The 23,263-nt window shown below is 45.9% G+C and overlaps 1 protein-coding gene across 1 annotated transcript; it reads right to left on the bottom strand.

Annotated features, from left to right (window-relative positions):
• LOC8055807 (transcription initiation factor TFIID subunit 2) lies at positions 794-23,253 on the bottom strand. Its single transcript, XM_002460152.2, has 25 exons — positions 22,806-23,253; positions 20,363-20,891; positions 20,113-20,264; positions 19,952-20,018; positions 19,531-19,730; positions 19,266-19,419; positions 18,517-18,601; positions 18,335-18,426; positions 9,780-9,905; positions 9,652-9,705; positions 9,085-9,141; positions 8,517-8,614; positions 8,085-8,417; positions 7,924-8,011; positions 6,394-6,519; positions 6,259-6,315; positions 5,433-5,512; positions 5,275-5,317; positions 4,408-4,494; positions 4,112-4,201; positions 3,537-3,595; positions 3,357-3,447; positions 3,086-3,251; positions 2,832-3,015; positions 794-2,193 (listed from the first exon to the last, which is right to left on the bottom strand). Exons 1-25 carry the CDS (start codon positions 22,916-22,918, stop codon positions 1,155-1,157), a joined length of 4,170 nt encoding a protein of 1,389 aa, XP_002460197.2. The 5' UTR covers positions 22,919-23,253; the 3' UTR covers positions 794-1,154.

Below are 23,263 nucleotides of genomic sequence, written 5' to 3'. Positions count from 1 at the left end.
AATTAAAGTTCCTATAACATTTCTTTGGTTGCTCTCACACCTCCACCTTTCATCTTAGGACAGAGTTACAAAAACAGGTCCCACATTAGAGCACTCATAATGCAAAGTTTGTAAATATAGTTTCCAAGGGAGAAAAAAGATTATTGTTTAGTTCTAACCCATGATTTTTATAGCAAGTTTCTACACAAAAGATAACTTAAATGCGTTGAAGAACAGGGTGTGTTTGCCCAGTACTATGTGCATGTTCGGCTAGGCTTCTTATGGCTTGAGCTCGCACTGTAGTCCTGTCAAATGAACTAAGAGCTGAGAGAAGTCACGATTTATGGCTCCAACTCCTCTAGTACTATAGCGTGCAAAGTTTGTTCGCTTGAAATTATCTACCGAATCTGTCAATGTTTTTTTTCTCACAATAAATCAGCGAACAATATTTTTTCAACCATGCCTTATCAACTAAGCAAACAGGATACCTCGCATTATAGAAGAACAAATGCTTGTGGATCGAGGAATATACCAGTGCCAGGCAAGTATCCTCTAGCTAGATCAATCAAGAATTCAACAAGTCATCATATCTTGTTCTCAGAATATGCAAAGGATTGTACCATAATCCTCCGATTATAAGGGCAAACAAGGAGCAAGGCTGGCTCGCGGCCAGCGTTGTGTGTGTTGACCTCATCAGCAAAATCTGCGGAAAAGACAGAGAACCAGTGTAACAAGCTTAAACGTTAAGTAGCACACTAGCACTTGCTATAGGATTGAGCACAGCAAAGAGAGAATGTTAGCGCAAACTCAGCAGTTAAATCCATCAAGCCTTCTCAAATCTGAAATGAACACATCAACAGCTACAAATTGAGCACAGAGATCCTTCACTTTTAGTTTTAAGACCCAGCAAATAAAACAAACGCCACAAACCTGTGAGATAATAAGTGCTGAGGTGATAAAGCAACAGCAGCACAGAACATGGACTACCCTAGAACTCAGATTTCAATTACCCCAGAAATTACTAGGGCAGAGCAATGTTTTTTTTACAGGATACATCAGCCATTCACGAAAAAACTGGCTACTCATGGTACAACCTACAACATACCCGCATTTTTTCCTGCTGTACAGTAATCCTTACAAATGGTAGCAGCCTGACCACAATTCTACAATATTTTCTAGTTCCCTTCAGGTTTTCTTACCAAGGGCTTGACTTTGATCTTTATCCGTGGTTTGGCTGCTGTACGTGCAGTATCTACAGTTGTTTCCTTGCTTGATACCTGAGGTTCAGAGCTCCGAACAGGAGCTGGTTCAGCACTTAGCACTGGAGCTGGTGGCCTTGCAGGCAAAACTTCCTGTGAACCTGAAGGTTTCACTGTTTTCCGCTGTTCAGGGATAGCTCTTCCTGCACCCTCTAGCTGCTTTCTGGCCAACTCTTTCTCCATTTTCTTCTTCTCCTTCTTAAGTCGCTTTTTCTCTAGATACTCTGGGTCATCTTTCTTATCTCGTTTTTCATCACGTTTCCGCTTTTTATCTTTCTTGTCTTTTTTCTTTCTCTCTTTCATTTCCACTCCGTTCACAGATTCTGGAGCTTGGTTTCCATCATAGCTGGTGGAGACACCTTCAAGCTGACTGCCAGGCTTGTCTAAAACTTCTGGCGGATTAACGGCAGGAGAGAACTGATCCTTGGGAAGAGCATCCAGCCTTGAATCAGCAGTACACTGTAGCTCCTTGTTAATGTCATGCCTGTCCATTAGCTTAGCATTGCTAACACTTGCGGACATCCTTGATTCACGGTCATGACATGAGTTCTGTTCCTCAATGTTATGATTGCTTACATTTAATGGTTCATTTGCTGCCCCAACCATGGGGGCATCCACTGACATTGAGCTACATGGACCTGGTTCATTTTCATTTCTTCCACCATGAGAATGGCCTCTGTGGTCAGCATCAGATGCTTTACTGGAAGACGCAGTAAGCTTCACCCTAATTTTGACCACATTCCTTCTTTCGCTGCAGTTAGATATATTATCAGCATCTTTAGTAGGTCCAGACGTAGGTAAGACCTCCCGGACACTAGGAGTGCTAGTGGAAGGTTCCTGAGGCTTTGATGGCTGAGGAATCGAGGAATCAGCTTTAGTGTGCTGATCACTACATATGTCCTTGACCACCGGAGGGGATGTGACGATCTTTGGAACACCAAATAATGTTGGGGACCTGAATGAAAATGTCCATATGAGAGAAAAATTAGCACAAAGTACCCACATGGACTCATGCTTGGCATGGTGGAAGTAAAAAATGGAGAAAATTTGTTTTAGTTGGGTCATACGTAACCCAAAATTGAGACTACCTCCATCTCAAAAAGAATGCAATTCTAGGTGCATTCTTTATTGAAGTATCTAAAGTTTAACCAAATTAGTCAAACCCGCTCAAGGTGCTTTAACTTGGTAGTGTGCTAGAATTGCATTATTTTCTGGGCAGAGAGAATATACTACTGAAATATGTGATTTTCTATCTCCCAAGTACTTTGAATACATGTGTATTGAGGTGGTGGACATTGTCCTTACAGGGTGTATGCTGGAACTGATAAAATCAGTACGAATGTCAAGGATTCAGTTAGCAGAATGATTCCAATCAGGGGGAATGTCAAGGATACATGGGTCTTTAGTAGAAAAGCATGCAAGTTCATGTCCCCATTTTCAAACTGAAAACATGAAAGTTCTAAAATATTTTTCATAACAGTACAATAGTTGAATTAGAAAGAAAGCCTTGTGTTGATATGCAAAGGTCAATGCAACAACAAGTGATTGATGAAAGAAAATAATGAATACATGTGCAATAACAAATTCGCTAACCTTCCAGCGGCAACTTGCAATATACAGAACACATGATGACGAAGAAATACGTTATTGTATGCCTTTGTGCCAGCAAGCAGATGAAGAAGACCGATTAGAGTTGTCAAATTTATTTGATCATTGGCGTAAGGAACAATACTTGCTTGACATATACGCAAGACATGAACAGCCAACTTTGTTGCTCCTGCAACAGCTTCCATGTCAGAAGATAGCAAAGCATACAAAACAAGCTAAAAGTATTCTAGCAATCCAACCTCGCAAAGACTTTTCTTCATCTACATATTTCAAGAACAACAAAAGAGCTGCATCAAGTCCTTTATGGTGTAACTCAAGATCAATAAGAACCCTGCTAGCTTCAATTCGAACTTTCCATGGTTTGTCCATGTCACGGAAAGGGGCAATCAAATCACAAATGCGATCCTGCAGTAATGAGAGGTTATGCATGAATGTGATATGCACAATGCAGAGCACAACACAGCTTATGGACAAGGTGGAGAAGAGTGATGGGAACGTGAACTTTCTTACAAGACAGACAGAAGATGACACCCTCCTAGCTATTCGTGCAAGGGTACGAATGCAGCTGACAGTCAAGACCCCGTTATAACCAGGCATAAAGCTGCACAAAGGTTTTCAGGCCAATTATTACCAGCTTTCAGAACAGGATGACATGTAAATAAATAACACTTGTTGGGAAGGTCCACAGACTTGTCAAATTGCAAGAGCCGATCAATTCGCTTGAGAAGGGAGGATAGGAAGCCCATGCCCTGCAGAAAAGGTCGATCTCATTTGGTGTACAATCATAAATGCCTTAAATGAAATTCATGAACAACACTACAAGAGCATCAACACCCCCCGCCCCCCCCCCCCCCCCCCCCCACACACACACACACACACACAAAAATGGTTTTATTTCACTTTCTGTACGTGAAAAAAAGCAAGTCTTAAAATTCACTCCACTTTGAAAAGAAGCATTGGGTCAGGACAGGATCCACTCTTATCAGACCAATTTCCTTAACATCATGCAGACAAGTCATCACTGTAAATTTCAACATTTTGAATGAAGCTTTAGACCAGCAAATAGGTATACAAAACAATTCAGTGTAGTTAACCCCGAAAACACTATGTTGAATGGACTAGCTATTCCATGAAGGCGGACATGTACGTTCATAACTAATCATATCCAATCATTTTGTTCCCACCAAGCATGAACTGATTTGTTGGAATGCATCTACCAATGAATATAGGTCATATTTTACTATATAATATGCATCCATACAGACCTGCTGGCCAAATTCCAGTTCGCCTATTGCCTGGACCATTGCAGATAGCCAGTACACATCAGAGTAAATATTCCCGTTGTTATCATTGTACTGAAAAATGGGACACAAAATATGCAAAACTTATTAGCATAAACATTGTAATTGCTGCCTAGGGAATTAGTAAAGCAATGAGCATATACACTAAATGATCATGAATAAAGAATAATAATTACTCCATAGTCTACAAAAATAAGTAATATGGTTACAGGAAAGCAGATGACAAGTAAATAAAATGTAAACCAGAGAGCAGCAGCAACCTTCAGTAGCTGAAGAATAAACTCAATGGCTCCTTTTGGGCTATTCTTGTCCGATGATCTAACAAGAGCTACCGCATGGGGGATTGCCTAACAAAAGGAAAAAACTATATACCATTAGTGCTTGTATGATACAAACCATAATGGCTTCAGTAACTGAATTACTAGCTCGATCAGCTACAAGCAAATCCAAATTGCTCAAAGTTTGCTTTTGCAAACAATGAAATGCTCGAACATAAGGTTGAGGAAACAAAAAAGAAAGTACAAATGTCCTTGTGTATCAGATTTGGGCGCTCTTATGTTGAACATCTCCATTTGCCAACTCAGTTCCTAATTACTCTAAAGATAAACAATAAAGATTTAACAGACTGTCACATATAAGATTATAAGGCCACTAGGTGAGCTGGTATGTACACTCAAGGCAAATATATGCCTTGTACATTCAGCCATATATAGTATAGTTTGACTGAGTGATGATATGAGCACTGATTTCAATAACTGCCGCACTAATTATTTCAAGTATTCCATATCTTATTCAGAAAATAATGACAACTGAATGGTATTGCAAGTTAAAAGTACAGGTACTCATAACAATCTGGGTATGTAAAGGGCTAGTGGTGGCTTGCTAGAATGTGTAATAACAGCCATTTTATATTTGAATGCCACAGCATTCTATAATGGATTGTAGAAATGCATTGTAACATTTCCCACCATTCTTGTATTACCCAAAAGAGTTGTACATTGTTTTATTCAAATGTGCATATCACAAACTGAGACAAACAGTTCCTAACACATGAAATGTTTTAATAGTGCCCTATAGATTATTTGGCCATTCGTACTCACATAACAATTCCTACCTCAAAGCATTACCTCAAGAACAAAGTACTCTGGGACATCATGAAAGTCGTTTGGCCTATAAGTAAAACAGAAGGATACTTGAATTAATCTTATTAAGAACAAAAAAAAGGAACAATGACACACAACAGCTTGCAACAAGGAAAACAAGTTATGCACGTGCAGATCTTGACCTGGGCATTCCAATATCTGCATCAAAGCGGCGGCTTTTATAGAACTTAACCAGATGAAGCAACCCAGCTAAATCAGTTGCCTGAATGAAGCAAAATAAACTCATGTAAGATACTTGTGTAAATAGAATGCATCCAAGCGAGTTAGAAAAGCGGCAAGAAGTAAGATCTGCCAAATATCCCACTTTTATTGTTGAACGGTGTGAAACAAAGGCATACAGCACAACATAAAATTTATAAGGCAATGCATGTTAATATGCTTCAGTAATGTCAATCAATGACTTGCTGGAGCAGCAAAAGAAAGGTAACAAAATACAAGAGCAAGGAGACTTTCCTGACACATTATTTTCAATTTTATTTTTATTCTTCCTTTTTTTATTATTCATTTATTCTGTACCACTTCAGATAGAGCTTTTATGTGAAATACTTTCGCATCTGCTTTGTTTCCCTTTGATTTCCATCACAATACTGGAATCCACTAGGAAATGCAAGAAAATCTTCAAATGAAGGAGAAACTACTTTGTTGGACAGCTCATACCACGAATCTCCTTAAGTAAAACTCAAAAGAGCCTATATTACAGCCCATTCATTCACAAATACAGCAGAAGCAAAAAAAAAATTGTCCCAAGCAAATTCAGTTGGCCCTTTCCGCAAAAGAATAATCTGATACAGAAGATAGTTAACTACTAACATTGCACAAAGTTTTTTTTCTCAAACTAACAATGTGTAAAGTATTGGTTATTCAGGTATCTCGAAACCGAAATCTCTCTGAATACGTAAAGCAATAAAATATGGCTGAGAAAGAGTAGCAAACATTAAAGAAACATACCTCAGATGATGTAACAGCTAGTGCATATGCTGCTTCAATTCTAACTCTCCAGAAGGCCTGATTTAATTAATCAGTTACTCAATAACCTTGAATTATAAGATTTCAATAAGCATTATTTTTGGAAACTTAAAATACCTTTGTGTCATTTAGGAAATTATTGAGGGCATTAATCACAGCAAAAGACAGCTGAGGTAATTTCTCCAGGACAGATATTGCCTGCGATTGAGATATAACATCTTTGTCTTTCTCCAACTGATTGATCTGGCAGAAAACATATAAAAAAATGAATGAATCAGACAGGGGGGACAAAATGAAGCTACATTAAGCCCTATCACCCCAAAAACCACTGCAGCCCCACCAACCATGATTCTCCACCCCCCAAAGAAAATCCAATTTGAGGCCTGCCACCGACCCCTTCCAGTGTGAGGAGGGAGAGATGTGCCAATGACTGTCCCTTAGTCAATTTCCTCTCCATGGTCCCTCCCCTCCCTTTGGGTAGGCTTCAGGGAAACCTTGGCCCCGCGAGTGTGCCTCATCACCTAGACGATGACTAGGTAACACCTTAAGAAAACTGGATGTGATACGAATCAGGGGCGCATCAACTCGGAATCTCTAATAGTAGTCATGAGAAAAGCTCAGGAATGTATCACAATACTTTCCAGAAGTAGGTATGAAGATTAAAATTTAAGTCTCAAAGAGACTAATTTAGAGGGTGTTTGGTTTGAGTTACCATGGCATCCTAGATGAGGTGGTGCATCATGAGTTCATTCCATGAATTTTGGTGGATTTCTCCATTCCTCGTGCTTATACTAATAATAACTGTTTATGAGCTGAAGGAGGATATGCAGGCTCAGGTTATCCAAGGCGCAGCTGTGGTGAAGTCGGCGGCATTGTTCTTCCACAATCAAGGCATTCAGATGGGTGCAGGACAACAGATGGTGCCTTATGATGGTTGATACTCATAAGTGTTGACATCTCTGAAGTCTTTCTAGAGTTTGCTGTATTTGGGCTCTAGAGATATGTCTAGCCGTAGTTTAGTCGCTCAAGAACATCTATCTTGTGGTCTGTGCTGCAGCAGTGTTGTTGCTGGCGTGTTTTCTTGTGCTTTGGATAGGTGCCCTTGGTGTTCCTAGGCCTCAGTACCGTTTTTTATTTCTTGTGTTTCGGTCCTTCGAATTGGTTTGGCTGAACTTGGTTTGAAAGACCTTTGTAATTTCGTTGCTGCGGTAATGAAATTCGGTTTTTTACCGGTGTGGAAAAAATGAGGGTGAGGTCGGTTGTGGATCAACCCATGCTATTCTACAAACCAAACCAAAAAGTGGAAGTGATGAGATGGATTAACCTATTCCTTAAACCCAACACCACCACTAGTGTTCCTGATGTCTCGAAAATTATTTATGTACAAGAACATCTTATAGATGGATCTTCATTACCAAAATTTGGTACATTATCAAAGAAGTAGAGTAGGGGAGAACTTTTCTCCTGGTTAATGGTTAAACATCTTAAACCACCAAGACTAAATTAGCAGAAATTATTCAGCATCAACTTACTCCATGTGTGCAACACCATCTTCAGTAATAAGTATCAATTTCATGCAGATGATAACACAGGACTGTTGCCAGTCAATAAAAAAATAGGTTTATATGGTAAGTTGGTAACACCCACCCACATCTGAACTGGCTGGTGAAAATGGATCTCAGCAAGGTATTCCATCTCCGGGTCTACTCTAATCCACAACAAAGGTGAATCCACACTGCACATGTCAGCAATGTAAGTGAGATATAAAATAAATGGGCAAAATGAATAAAAGACAAGTGGAAATATACCTTGTGCGGTTCTCTTGAGTAGAGGCATCTATGTTGTCATCAGAACCATCAAGTTTTGTGTTCTTTTTCTTCCAAACGCGCTTTGCTGCTAGTCTGGAATGACACTGTATTTCCACCACCTGCAAAGCTTCACCAGCCATTGGCAGAACTGGATGATCATACGCTCCATCAGTCTCATGAACACGTACACTCATCATTCCTGGCCATCCAGCATCGCCTTCTCTAGTGTCACCATTGGTGTGAATATCAGGATCGGGTGTAGCTTTTGCTGTGCAACCCCTTGAAACGGCTAATTCAATCATATTCCGTTTTTTGCTATATGAAATTCCCAATCTTCCAAGCAGAATGATTATGATATTAAGTACAAGGAGACAATGAATAAAAGAATGTCAAAACTGGATATGTGCAAACAACAAATAATTTCTTTTATACCTCATAATTGGACATCCACAAGATTCAACCCACCGTGGAAAAAATTCTTTCAGGAATGGGCGTTCAAGGTTACCAACCTTATTTGCAAGGTGTCTGAACTGAATAAGAGGGAGTAAAACAATAAACTCAATTCTGCGTCAATTTTACAGCTAATCATATTACATTTGTTTTGTTCAACAGTATAAATAGTTAATATAACAGAGTGCATAAACACCACATTAGTACACAACAATGTAACTGAGGGAAATAAAGGACCCTATATTTCTTAATTGAAGATTATCTATATATATAGATTAACACTGTCATAAGTAACAACACCACATACCACATCCATCAGCATAGGCTAATACTATGCTAGTGCTCAGTACAACTTAAAAGCAGCTTTAGCCCACAATACAAACTCTACCTCGATTACAAATGAAAGTTACTTTATCCCTACAAACATTTTAGGGAATATAATTGCAGGGCACTCATCTCATCCTATTCTACACTTATACTAAATTAATATGCATATAGACTCAATGCTAACAAAAGGTGGAGGAATGGGAAAGCTTGCAATTTGTTATACCTCTTTCGTACTAAGTGTTCTAGAGGCACGATTTGGAGCCACTATCACCTGCAGAATCTGAAATTGGGAAAAATTGAAGTCTATCAGAAGCAATATATATATATAAGATAATCTTCAATTAAGAAATAACCAGGTACAAAAAAACAGCCAATAGGTAGTTTGCTCCTACCTAGATATTATCTAGAATTTTCAACTATGGATATAGATGAAAAAAAAAGGGATGATTAGTATCTGAAACACAGTAACTCCTTTTTTTTCCTTGAATACGCAGGAGAGCTGCGTACCTTTGTATTAAGAGAGGAAAAAACGGTACCGTACAAAGATCACCACCTCACTCCGGGCAAAGCCATGAGTGGGGAAAAAAACAAGTTAGGGAACTAACTAGAACAGAGAAAAAAATACTCTGAGCCTAGACCGAAAAGGACAAGCGAGAAACACACACACGGTAACTCTTATCATGAATAGTTCTGTACTTCTCCACATCGATTAGTTGCTTAGTCGAAGTGTTGCAATTATGTAGATAAAAGTTATCTATAGAACAAATAGCTGTATCAAAGATGAAAATACCTTCCGAAAGGAGTCTGGCCCCATCTGTTTTTCCAACATTTGAAGAACAGCTACCTGTTCATGATCAAAGAGAAAAAATGAGAGAAGAATATATATAGACTAGTGTACTTGAAATGCTCAAAACTTACAGCTTTCAATGATCGAACTTTCCCATATGAACCGACTGTTTGAGTTCCATATAAATCACTTGAAGCAGCAGTAGAACTCAAAGCAGTTGCACCACTAACATCAGACTCACATACTGTGCAGTTAGCCTATTACAAATACAAAAGAATAGTGATATTCAATCCTTATAAAAATAATAATGATATTCAACGATCTAGTTGATGAATGTATATATGCATGGCAGAAGAAATTGTTGCTACATGAAAACCACAAATTGATACGCAATCCTCGATAAACCTATGATAAGGTGGCGTTTAAATTCACCATTGGAATGGGATATGGTAGAGTTAGAGCATATGAACTACTCGAATTGTGATAAGGATATGTATTTGTCGTCCATTCATTTTGTGTGAATGATCAGTAAGGGATTGGGATGAGTATCTAAAAGACAAAAATACCCCTTTTGGTAAGCAAAAAGAAGTAAACCCCCATCAAGATCTCAACTACTCTCATCCAAGTTCGCTATCCACAAATTAAAACTCACTATCCACCCACAGAAGCAGCACTGGGCCTATGCAGCCTTGAGCATGACTTAATGCAGGCATAAGCGCAGAAGCCAGCAGGCCATGCTGCACAAGCTGCAGCAAGGTCAACTGTGGGAGCGGTGGCCGACAGTATGTGATCAACGGAACCGGACAGTAGCTGCAGCAGGCATTGAAGGAGGGCGATGCTCAATGATACCCAAACCTGGCAACGGTGGGATCCAATGAAGCAGTGTGCCCAATGATAACCAAACCTTATGGAGATGGGCAGTGTGCTACTCCCTGCACAAGATGAAGTGGGCTGGGTTCTACAACAAGCACAGGAGCACATCAAGTGGTGGTATGCAGTGGTGTCATCATGAGCTCGGGTGGAGGGGCAGGTTGACGCCCAGCTCCCATAACCCACCTCTACATCTGGTTTTAGATTGGTGGGATAAGAGTCTTATTACCCTACGCTACAGTATATCTCATTCCCAGTTGCAAAACATGGTTCAGATCATTTGTCATTTAACCCACCCCCTTGTATCCTGTCCCCACCCACCATTTCCCACTATCCAAATGATACCTGAATGTTATTCCCTTCTGACCAATATGTAATTGAAGAGCACGCATGGAACCTACCTCAAGAACTATCTGGTCCAAATGCTACTTAAATATCAATTATTAACGTAACAATGGCATCACAAAGATCATTACCTTCATAGCACCTTTTGCATTATTAAAATATACCCCTTCATCCCAGAATATAAGGCATGATTTGACTTGGTGTGGTCTTCAAGATCACACTTTGACTATTAGTTCTTCTATAATATATAATTTGTGGCAACAAAAGTATGACCATTAGAAAGTATTTATAAATACAAATCCAATGTAACCATTTTTGTATTATAAAGTTTTTATGTTTATTAGAGTAATTGTTGGAAGCAACTATGCAAAACTTAGGCTCCAACCAAATGCAAGGTGTTCTTATGGCTAGCAGTCCAGAACAAATGCTTGACTGCAGGTTAAATGAATTGCCCACATTCCCCATAAACTTAAGCTTTTGAGTTAAACTGGTCAGTGCATGAGCTAGAGGTCTCGAGTTCGAATCTTGGTTAAATTAAATTAAATAATTGCTGCCTACTCCTATTCCACATAGGGAGCCTCCACGTGAGGGGGCATCTTGAAATATAAAGTGAATTGCCCACCTTCCCCATCAGCTTAAGCTTTTGGTTTGAACTTGTAAGTGCATGCAACTCAATAAAAAGAAAACTCAACATACGGGGGCAAGACAGCCCCCAAACATTGCATTAACAAGAAAACCTTCTCACGCAGTGGCACCCTAGCCCATGTGAGAACAACCGCAATGGGGGACGGGCCTTAGACCTGTGCTTTGGCATGGGACAGATGAGGGCATTTTTTCTAACCCCAACCTGAAATGCTCCCACGAGGAGTTGAACCCACAACCTAAGTGTTAGAATTAGGGTTTCTCATTAGTTGGGCTAACCCTAACCAGGGTGCCATATAATTAGGGATACATGGGCCTCATGGGCCTAGCCACATGGGCCTGTTACACACATACTCCAACACCCCCCCGCAGTCTGAACTACCGGCGCAGCGGAGTTGCAGACTGGACTCGAAAAGAATCACACACACGAGACCCCCCACAGACACAACTAGCCACTGGTGATGTTGAGGCTGGAGCGGAACTCGGCGAAGGTCGAGGACGGGAGGCCCTTGGTGAAGATGTCGGCGAACTGGGAGGTGGTCGGGACATGGAGGACCCGAACATCGCCGACAGCGACCCGGTCCCGAACGAAGTGTAGATCGATCTCCACATGCTTGGTCCTCTGGTGCTGCACAGGGTTGGTGGAGAGGTACACCGCACTGACGTTGTCGCAGTAGACCAGTGCGCTCCGGGAGAGAGGGCTGTGGAGCTCGGCGAGGAGCTGCCGGAGCCAGGAAGCCTCAGCCACGCCGTTGGCGACAGCGCGGTACTCCGCCTCGGCACTGGAGCGGGAGACGACCGGCTGGCGCTTGGACGACCAAGACACCAGGTTGCCGCCTAGGAAGACGGCGTAGCCGGAGGTGGAGCGGCGGGTGTCCGGACACCCGGCCCAGTCGGCGTCAGTGTAGACGACGAGCTCGGTGGAGGACGACCGTCGGTGGAGGAGGAGACCGAAGTCGACGGAGCCGCGGAGGTAGCGAAGGATCCGCTTGAGAGCGGTGAGGTGTGGCTCCCGGGGATCATGCATATGAAGACAGATCTGCTGAACTGCATAGGTGATATCCGGCCGGGTGAAGGTGAGGTACTGAAGTGCCCCGGCAAGACTCCGATATGCAGTGGGATCTGTCACTGGGGTACCCTCAGCCTCCGATAGCTTGCCCTGTGTGTCAACCGGAGTGGAGCAGGGCTTGCAGTCAGTCATCCCAGCTCTCTCCAGGATGTCAAGAGTGTACTGCCGCTGGTGAAGGAGTAATCCAGCAGGGTGAGGCTCAACAGTGACCCCGAGGAAGTGGTGGAGCTGACCCAGATCCTTCATAGCGAACTCCTGCTGCAGTGATGCGATGATCCGTCGAAGGAGGGATTCACTGGAGGCTGTAAGGACAATGTCATCAACATAGAGCAACAGATATGCAGTCTCAGCCCCATAGTGATAGATGAACAAAGAGGTGTCTGACTTGGCCTCCACAAACCCCAGAGTCAGCAGAAAAGCAGCAAATCGATGGTTCCACGCCCGGGGGGCCTGCTTGAGGCCGTAGAGAGACTTCTTGAGCCGACACACCATGTCTGGACAAGAAGAGTCAACAAACCCCGCCGGCTGACTGCAGTAGACTGTCTCAGTAAGAACGCCATGCAGGAAAGCATTCTTGACGTCCAGCTGATGCACGGGCCACCCGCGCGTGAGAGCCAGCGAGAGCACCGTGCGGACGGTGGCCGGCTTCACCACCGGGCTGAAGGTCTCGTCGTAGTCGACACCGAGCCGCTGAGTGAAGCCCCGGAGAACCCAACGAGCCTTGTACCGCTCAAGGGTGCCGTCAGCCCGACGCTTGTGGGTCCAGATCCACTTGCCGGTGACGATGTTGGAGGACGGCGGTCGTGGCACCAGATCCCATGTCTGGTTGGCGAGGAGTGCCGCGTACTCCTCTTCCATCGCGCGGCGCCAGTGAGGGTCCAGCAAGGCCTCGCGGACGGAAGAGGGTACCGGTGAGACCTGCGAGTCCCCAGGCATCGCCGCAAGAGCCCGGGGCTGCAGGGTCCCAGCCGCGTGTCGCGTCACCATCGGGTGAACATGACGCGGGTGTCGGTGAAGGAGCGGTGGGTGGTACACCGGCGTCACGGCCCGAGTAGCAGGGTGCCGCGGCGGCGGGGTCGGTGTCGCCGGCGGGGAAGACGTCGCCGATGGCGCAGGTGACCCCAGCGAAGAGGGGGCCACCGGCGCCGCCGGAGGCAGCGGCGCCAGCCGGGCACGTCGCTGGTAGACGCGCACCGGCTGGGCGAAACGTGCCGGTGGGGCTGGTGTCGAAGGTACCGACCCCACGTCGGGAGCACGTCGCTGGTAGACACGCACCGGCTGGGCGAAGCGTACCGGTGGGGCCGATGTCGAAGGTGCCGACCCGGGACCCGCGTCAGGCGCAGGGGCCGGGCCGGAAGGTGACACCTCGGGACCCGGGCAGGGTAGAGGCCCCGAGGTGTCACGGACGACAGGCGACGTAGCAGTACCTGCAGGAAACACCGGAAAAGGTGGCTCGACCACCGGGTCAGTAGGAAACACAGAGGAGAGGTCATGCTCCGAGGTGGAAGCAGGAGTGGTAGTGGTGGAAAAGGGGAAGATCGACTCGTCGAACACCACATGGCGAGATATGAGGACTCGACGAGAGGTAAGGTCGTAGCATCGATACCCCTTGTGATCCGGGGAGTACCCAAGGAAGACACAGAGAGTCGAACGGGGTGCCAGCTTGTGAGGAGCGGTGGCGGTGGTGTTGGGGTAACACGCACACCCAAAGACTCGAAGGTGATCATAGCGAGGAGGGGTACCAAAGAGAGCGTGGTGGGGTGTGGGAGCTGGACAAGCAGCGGAAGGAAGGCGGTTAAGGAGGTAAGTGGAGGTGTGCAAGCTCTCGGCCCAGAAGCGAGCAGGAAGAGAGGCCTGGAGCAGGAGAGTGCGCACGGTGTCGTTGGTGGTGCGAATCATGCGCTCAGCCTTGCCGTTTTGAGAGGAGGTATACGGGCAAGACATGCGCAGCTGGACACCGTGTGAGAGAAAGAAGGCGCGGGAGGTGGAGTTGTCGAACTCCCGACCATTGTCACACTGGACAGCCTTGATAGTGAGGCCGAACTGTGTGGACACCCAAGCGAAAAAGTGGACAAGCGCGGGGAAAGCATCAGACTTTGCACGTAAAGGAAAAGTCCAGGAATAATGAGAATAATCATCCACCACCACAAGATAGTACTTGTATCCAGAAATACTGATGACAGGAGAGGTCCATAAGTCACAATGTACAAGATCAAAAATGCGGGCCGCATGAGAAGAAGAACTAGAAAAAGGAAGACGAACATGACGGCCCAGTTGGCACGCATGACACAAATGCTCATCGTGAGCCCGAGTACATCGAATATCGGAACTACGACTAAGCTGCATCAAAGCATCACGTCCAGGATGGCCGAGACGCCGGTGCCAAGTAGTGGAGGTAGTGGTGGTGAAGGCAGCTGACAAAACCGGCGAAGGAGGCGAGGCAGAAGCCGGAAAGCGAAGAGTGTAAAGGGGCCCCGTGCTGTCACATCGGAGCAGAGGACGCCGGGAAGCCAAATCCTTCACAGTAAGACCAGAAGAGTCAAACTCCACAGAACAAGAGTTGTCAGCTGTAAAACGACGAATAGAAAGAAGATTGTGAACCATAGAAGGAGCAACAAGAACATCAGGAAGACGAAAGGAACCATGGGGGCCGGCAGCACCCACAGAGGTGACAGGAAGACAAGACCCATTAGCGACCATAATGGACGAAGGGAGAGATGGAGAAGGAGGGCGAACAGAAGAAAGTATACCGGGGTTAGGAGTGGTGTGGTAAGTAGCCCCAGAGTCGGCGACCCACTCCGGCCCGACTGGAGGTGTCAGGGCCATGGTGCTGAAGGAGTGCGCCAAGGCCGCCTGGTCCCAGCCGGCGGACCCGGGCAAGGGCGTCGGTGGAGTAGCCCACGAGAACGCGGGGAACGGGGCCGCCCACGGGGTCACTGAGGGGAACCCCGGGGGAGCACCCGCGAGCATGGCTGCCGGCGGGCGAGGCTCGCCACCGGAAGCCTGGAACGGCCACATGGAGATGCGCCCTGACCATGGGTGGTTGTAGGATGGCCAGGGTGCACCTCGTGGAGGTGGCAGCGGCGTCGTGTTGCCCCCACGACCTGCTCCACGTCCCCCACCACGACGACGGCGACCGCCACGGCCCCCCCCACCCCCGCTCGGCCCGGGGGGAAGAGGACCCAGAAGTGACGACTGTGGTGGGGCGGCGAGACGAGGTGGAGGAGTGGCAGCGAGAGCAGTCGAGGAGGACGACGAGGACCCCGAAGCGGAGGTGGACCCAGGCTGTAGGCCCTGAGTAAGCTCCTCCATGACAAGGTCGTCACGGACCTGCAGGAAGGTGGGGAAGGGCCGCTGCCTGGTGATCCACGTCCGGAGGTAGGAGTAGCGGTCACTGAGCCCGCGGAGAACGTTGAGGACCAAGATGCGGTCCTCCACGGGCCAGCCGAGGTCGCCGAGGGAGTCCGCCATACCCTTCATCTGGCGGCAGTACTCGCTGACGGAGAGGTCGCCCTGGACGAAGGTGCGGAAGCTCGCGTCGAGCCGCAGAGCCCGGGCTTCGGCGTTGCCCAGGAACTGGCCCTCGAGTGCTAGCCAGGCCCCGCGAGCGCTCGGGGTGTTGCGGACGAGGTCGTGGAGGTCCAGGGAGATCGTCCCCAGAATCCAGGACAGGACGACGCTGTCGAGGCGAAGCCACGAGGGGGTCGGGACCGCCCCCGCGGTGTCGAGGAGGACGTGGTCGTCGAGGGCGTAGCGGCGGAGGGTGAGGAGGACCAAGTCCCTCCAGCGAGCGTAGGAGGGCGACTCGGGCTCGAGGACGACCGGGACGAGGAGGCGGATGTTTTGGACGCCCCCTGCCTGGTAGTGGAGCTGCACTACGTGGGGGTCGGCCGGATCGTGCCAGACGACCGAAGTCGATCCCGAGGACGTGGTCCCGACGTCAGGCGAGGCTGGAAGGCCGAGGAACTGCTCGGCGTCGGCGATCTGGCGGGCCAAGGCGTCGGCCGCGTCGCGCTCGCGTTCCCAAGCGAGAGCGGCCTCACGCACGCGGGCCCGGCCCTCCGCAGCCGCAGCCCGAGCAGTGACGAGAGCAGCGATGAGTGTGGAGTCCGGACGATGCATCACAGGCGGCGGAGGCGGTGCAGGGAAGGGGGCTGCGCCCACAGCTGCACGCGGGCCGGCAGCAAGCCCCCTGGACAGGGCGCCTCCGGCTATGAGCAGCGTCCTGGGCAGATCGGTCATGTCCAAGGGCATGCCAAGGCCTGCAGCAATGGCGGCAGCCGCTCCCCGGGCGTAGGCTGCTGCGGCGGCGGCGTCGTTGGTGCCCAGCTGGAGCTCAGAGGCGGCCGCGGCGTCCTCGGCGGCGTCTGCACGCGTTCCGTCCACAGGGGTGCGGTCCTGGTGCGCCCCGCGCGCTGCTGCCGCGCGCGCAGCCGCCATCGCGGCCTCCCCGTGCGCCGCGGCGTCCGCGCCCGCTGGCTGCTGCAGGGGAGGGCGGGGTTGGCCACCCGCGGCGACGGCGGCGGCGGCGTCTGGTTCGGCGCCCGCGACGGCCGCCAGGAGGAGGGAAGGGCGGGCCGCGTCCGCTGGCTGCGCGTCCGCGTGCATCGCGGCCTCCCCGCGCGCCGCGACGTCCGCGCCCGCTGGCTGCTGCAGGGGAGGGCGAGGCTGGCCACCCGCGGCGGCTCGGGCCCAGGACGGGTAGGGGAGCGCCGGAAACTGCTGGAGGTAGGGAAGAGGAGGAGGTGGAGGAGGTGCCCGGCCTGCCATGGCGGCGGCGGCCGGCCGGCGGCGGCGGCTGGTTGCCTGCAGGCGGCTGGGAGGAAAACCTAGGCTGATACCATGTTAGAATTAGGGTTTCTCATTAGTTGGGCTAACCCTAACCAGGGTGCCATATAATTAGGGATACATGGGCCTCATGGGCCTAGCCACATGGGCCTGTTACACACATACTCCAACACTAAGAAGTGCTACTCAAGCCACACACTAGAGGTCCTTTAGCTGCAATTCAATAAATGGGGACTCACATCTAGAGAAGTGTGTTGACCTAAATGTTCGTGTATTTGCTTGGCAGTTTTGGTTCAATCTGCTTGCCAGGCTGGGACGCTCCGTGCCAAGATGCAATGAACAGAGCTTTAGGGATTGGTGGAAAAAAGGAAGCCAAAAGATGGAGAAGGCTAAAAAAGAAAAGGGTTTAATTCTGTTGTGATCCTAGGTGCACAGACTTCCATAGAAATAGACGTACTTTTATGTATCTCGTGCCTGGCCCAATGCCCAACATTTCTTCACAGAGGATATCATACTTTGGTGGCTGGAGCTAGAAAGCTCCAGAAATTATTTGCTAGTCATGTACAGGGTTCTAGGGTGAGGCCTCCTACATTTGATTGTTCTTATTATGATTTAACAAGCAATTATTCTCAAACTGTATTTTTTTTCTTGAATGGCGCAGAAGAGCTGCGTGTCATCTCATGCTGTATTTCAACCTCATTTTACATCTACATGAGGTTGGGAGAGGTTGCTTTGTACAGGGCTCTTCCCCCATTCTCTCTATAGGACAAAGACACACAGCTCTCCTGCGTGAAAAGAACTAAAATGATAAACAAACCCAAATGATCCCATTGAATCTCATGCCAAATCGTTATGGTAAATCCAAATGGCCCTAAGTTATTCTATAGGTGTGCTATTCAAAATATTCGTATAATTGATCATTCAGGCGATAACAGGAATCAGAATAACACATGCTTTTGGCAAAAGACGAACCTTGAAACGCCTATAACGCGCCTCGTTATTCCCAAGGTAACGCTTGATAAATAACTCAGTAAGAAAACCAGCCAAACCATCCAACAGCCATTCTGTTCATTCAGGAAATTGTTTGGCAACAGTGTTTTACCTATGAAATAACAAGTAATAGCTACATGAATGAACAGCTAGAGAATAATTACCGTCATTGGGCTCCTCTGCACTTGTGTATATTCCAAACCATTGCTTTGCAAGGGCATAAGCCAGTTTGATTCTTGTGCCAATTATCTGAACTATTTTACAAGTTAGTCAGTGCAAGTTATGAAGAAAAACATAATTCCTGACTATAATGGAATACAGGTACCAAAGCATTACCAAGAGCCACTGATTAAGGGAATACAAAGAAGCAAGGTTAATGCCTAGTAGAAAGCGTTACCAAGCCACTAGTTAAAGGGATACAAAGAATCAAGGTTAATGCCTAGTAAGAAAAAGTAAAAGTAATAGCAGATCATGATTCAGGCACATGGATTGCAGATTTTCATGCACTCCTATCCAAAGCATGACAACAAAAAATAGAAAATATAGGCACACAAACATGCAGAAGTATTTGACATATTCCAAACATATTTACAGTATCTGCTGGAGGTACCAAATTAATTGATCAAGTTAACAAGCATGTACTGTCATACAGGCATCTACAGGAGAATCTAACTTGGTTAAAACAAAAATACCAGAACAGAATTACTGATGCTAAATGCTCCCAGTGGGCAAGGGGAGCTCAAAAACAACAGCTAATAAGAAAAATAGCTAAATAGAGAATTACCAGAATTGATAAAGCAATAAGCACATGCTATAGCAGCCACACATTCGCATCTCGTGAAAAAGTATGGTGTCAAATTTTTTGGTCAACCTCAAAGGGGATGGGGGAGTAAAGTAAGAGAAACACACGCACCTGATCTATAACCTTCTCATCATGCAAGATATCAGAACTGAAGATGCATGTGGAGGCTCCTAAGCTTGCTGGTAATACAGTCATTTCAGATGGAAGAAAAATCTGCTTGTATAAACCTAAGGGAAACGGTGCAGCAAGATAGTCTTCATAACACCTGCAAACAAAACGCAAATTTCAGAAATCAATCAAAAAAAGAAGCTTATTCAGATACTAATAAAACCAACACAAACTAAGCACTTTTCACAAGAAAATGATTGATCAGCACCTGTATGCATCATGGAAACATGCAATAGTGTTCTGAAGCTTTGCCAAAGCAGGGGATAAACAGATGTGTGAGACATTTATGTCATTTTGGTCAGGGAGAACTTCAAGCGGACCAACAACCAAGGATATCCACTGTGCACTAACTGGAGTGTTCAATTTATACACATAAGTTTTTTTTGAAGGATCTTCCTTACTTAAGACCTGCATGATGTAGCAAGAGCAGAATGTGAAAGAGAAAGACCTTCCAAGATCAGGAAACAGTACAAAAAGAGAACATCATCTAACATTTACACACACGAACGGTAATACCAATTGCACTAAAGCTAAAAGAGCCCCCTTGTTACTTCACAAAAGTCAGTTCTTCCAAAACAAGGAATTTAATATTGTCTCTCTAGACCTCTTGATCAAGATTGAACGCATACCTGGTAAAGCAAGTCACCATTGCTGACAGCGATGAAATCTGTGCTAACTGTAAATTCTAGGTCAAATCTGGGCATAACATGGTATAAAGAGAATTATTAACGTGAAAAGGCAAATATTATACCAGGATTTACAAAAGCAGGAAAGAATATATTTAACTTACGGACAGCGTTGTGTGGAACTATCAACACACGGAAACCAACAGTGTGCGCGCCTTATCTGACTGCTACTATGCATGACATTGCCAACGAAGTGAATGCCAGTTTCAGCCTTCTCCAAAATATAATCTATGTGAAACAGTTTTATGTTCTTCACCTATAATATGTTAACAAAAATATCATGTCTGTGCATGTCTACTAATACATAAATAGCTGATAAATAATGTGTATTATTAGTGTAAGCATTCATTCTACCTTTTCATTTTCAGACTCATTTCCATTTTCCTTGCTCTTCTCATTTCCATTTTCCTCTTCCTTTTCCTTTTCCTTTTCTTTTTCTTTTTCTTTTCCTTCTTCCACCGCAGAATTTTCTATTCCCTCTTCAACTGCAGAACCATTGCAGCCATTAAGAATTTGATCATAGGAAGTTTGAACAGGCTTTGCACCATGTTCTTCAAGCCTTCCACTGTTTTCTTCATGCTTTTCACTGTTTTCATCTAACTGCTGCTCAGTCATTGACTTAACTGATCTCTCAGATGACACAATAAGATTTGGTGTAGCTTCTCGATTTAGAGACGAAGTATACGTTGAACATGCAGCATCAGCAGCAGTCTTCAAACATGATATTGAAGACCAATTAGGTTGATCACTTTCATTTTTCCAATGAGGGGAATAGTCAAACTCAACAGTTTCACCATCCACCAGAATGCTCCTGATTGTCATATTGTCAGCATGTAGAGCAAATGTGTCGTTTTCAGCTAGAAGAACTTTTATCTCAGTGTACCTTAATGAATGGACCAGAAACAAGTTGTCAGCCTCCCATAGTCATATTGTCAGCACAGAGAAAAGTTCACCCAGACTGGTCTCTAATAACTATTTGAGTGATCCTATACCCTTGTATTGTTAAAAAACCAGACATCAATGAGTAACACAATAAAAAGTAAGCACATCATCGAACGAAATGCAGAAGGCATGTATATGTTCTCATATGTTGTTACTTTGTACATAGCTTAAATGCAATTCACCAAAAGAACAGGTTACTTCCAATCCAAATTGTGTAGTTGGCATCTTTTGCCCCATTAACTAAAGAGCATAATCCTATGGAAAAGTGGAAAGTGCATTCAAATGTTGAATCTAGCAGAATAACTTAACCTGCAACTTGCCTGGGAGAATAATCACAACTATAATGACTTGCTAACAATGTCAAGCTACTATGATACACATAGGCCAACACTTGAAGTTATCAAAGGCTAAGGTTGCAATTTCCACCAGCTCCTTTACTAAATTCACTAATATTTTCTTAACAAGAACTACAGGGAATTATACTCACTTTTCTGACAAGTGACAAATAACAAATACAAACATGTATATATTTTCAAAAAAATATACATTAGTTTACAGACAATGCAATCCCTGTGCTTAGATTACTCAAATCAAATGAACTAATTTCAAATGGAGAAAGTTAAAGATACCTTCTGTTTTTTTTTTTGGTGTGTGTGAGGAAAAGATACCTTCTGTTAACACAGTGAAAACAAAGCACTACTACTTCAAAAAAAAAATCTAGCATTTACAAAAAGGCCTGAATTCACAGGGATATAGCATACTACAGTGTCTATAAAATGTAGCACGGCAGCAAATAGTCAAATGCATCCCAGTCAGGTTTCAAAAAATAACTTAAGGTTTGATTTACAAAAAATGCAGATCCTTGTTTAGCAAGATGACAACAGAGACAGTTTATGGTTTACACAATGACAAATTGGCTCTTTCAGCACAGCATCCCAGTAATTTGCGCCCTCTATTACAGGAATCCAGTAAACATAGGGCAGATCAGTTACTAAGGCAGAACCATCATAACACAAAGCATCATAATGTGCATGGTTAAGGGGGTGTTTAGTTCCCCTTTATTCCCAAAAAAAATGGGTTTTGGTCCATTATTTTGCATAATGGAACTAAACACCATGCAAAATTTTTGGCAAAAAGGTGGCTATTCTCCATTTTGGATTTTGGCCTCAAGAGGCTAAAAAAAAAAGCCCAAAAGAGCCTCAAGAGGCCCTCATGAGGGCAATAAATTCTGCATTTTGTATGGAACTAAACATAACCCTGAAAATTTTGGCATTTTGCATTCCATCGTTCCAAAGTAGTTGGCATTTTGCATTTTACGGGGAACTAAACACCCCTTAAATCAGCTTACAACGAACTTTCACAGAAATTCAGACCTCGCAGGCAATTAATTGTTGCACAAGTACGAACAGTTACTAATGCAATTGATAGAATTTGACATTACGATACAGCCCAAAATGAGTAGCCAAGCACAAGTAGACGAGCAAAGTTTCACCAGACATTATTAAGTAATCACATTGTACAGCTCACTACTCAGGCAGTAGCATCAACTTCAGTCAGTAACCAGCAATGACATTGCACTATCAAATCCGATAAATGATTAACAGCAAACAAATTGAGTCATGTGTCCTACAAAAATCAGACAAAGCATTTGAACTCCAACAAACAAAACGCAAACGCTCGCAGCATAAACTCCCTGCTCCACCTCGAGCTCCAAACCCTAATCCTCGCGCCTCGACCCATCACCCGCTAAACAGCACAGAAGAACTGCTAAACCCGCACAAAAGGTCATGGCGCGCGCACCAGGGGAGAGGATCGCAAGCTATTTCGGCACGTTTAAAGCTGCGGCGCGGCTCACCCGTAGATCAGCTGGTTCTCCATGTCGATGGAGAGGCAGAGCTTCTGGTGGAGCACGGTGGCGCCTGCGCCCGCACCGCCACCGTCACCCTTCTGCTTCCTCGCCTTCGCCATCCCTGGAGCTCCTCCACGCTGCTCTTCCACCTGCGCTAGGGTTTGGAAGCTTCTAGAAGGGGTTGGTCGGAGACCTGTGGGGCTGAGTGAGGTGTGGTGGTGTCGCGGTACGCCACGTCATCCCGAGGCTGGGGCTCTGCGACGCGAGGGGAGAGGAGCCGTGGCCAGTTTATAGGCCCGGGTGGACGAGCGCTCGCCGGCGCTCGAGACCGTCGCGGCTGAGATCTTTCGCCGCCCCGGTGAAGGGGGTCAGCGTGGACCCGGTGCACGGGTTGCGGTGGGGGACGGGAGCCTCGTCGCGCGTGAATACCTGACTGGTGGGGCTGTGTCTTCGCGGTCTACAGG

Source organism: Sorghum bicolor, chromosome 2 (assembly GCF_000003195.3).
Source record: "Sorghum bicolor cultivar BTx623 chromosome 2, Sorghum_bicolor_NCBIv3, whole genome shotgun sequence".
In the NCBI taxonomy this organism is placed as follows: Eukaryota; Viridiplantae; Streptophyta; class Magnoliopsida; order Poales; family Poaceae; genus Sorghum; species Sorghum bicolor.
The sequence above is the reverse complement of the archived record's forward strand: the minus strand, read 5'-3'. Positions and strand labels throughout refer to the sequence as shown.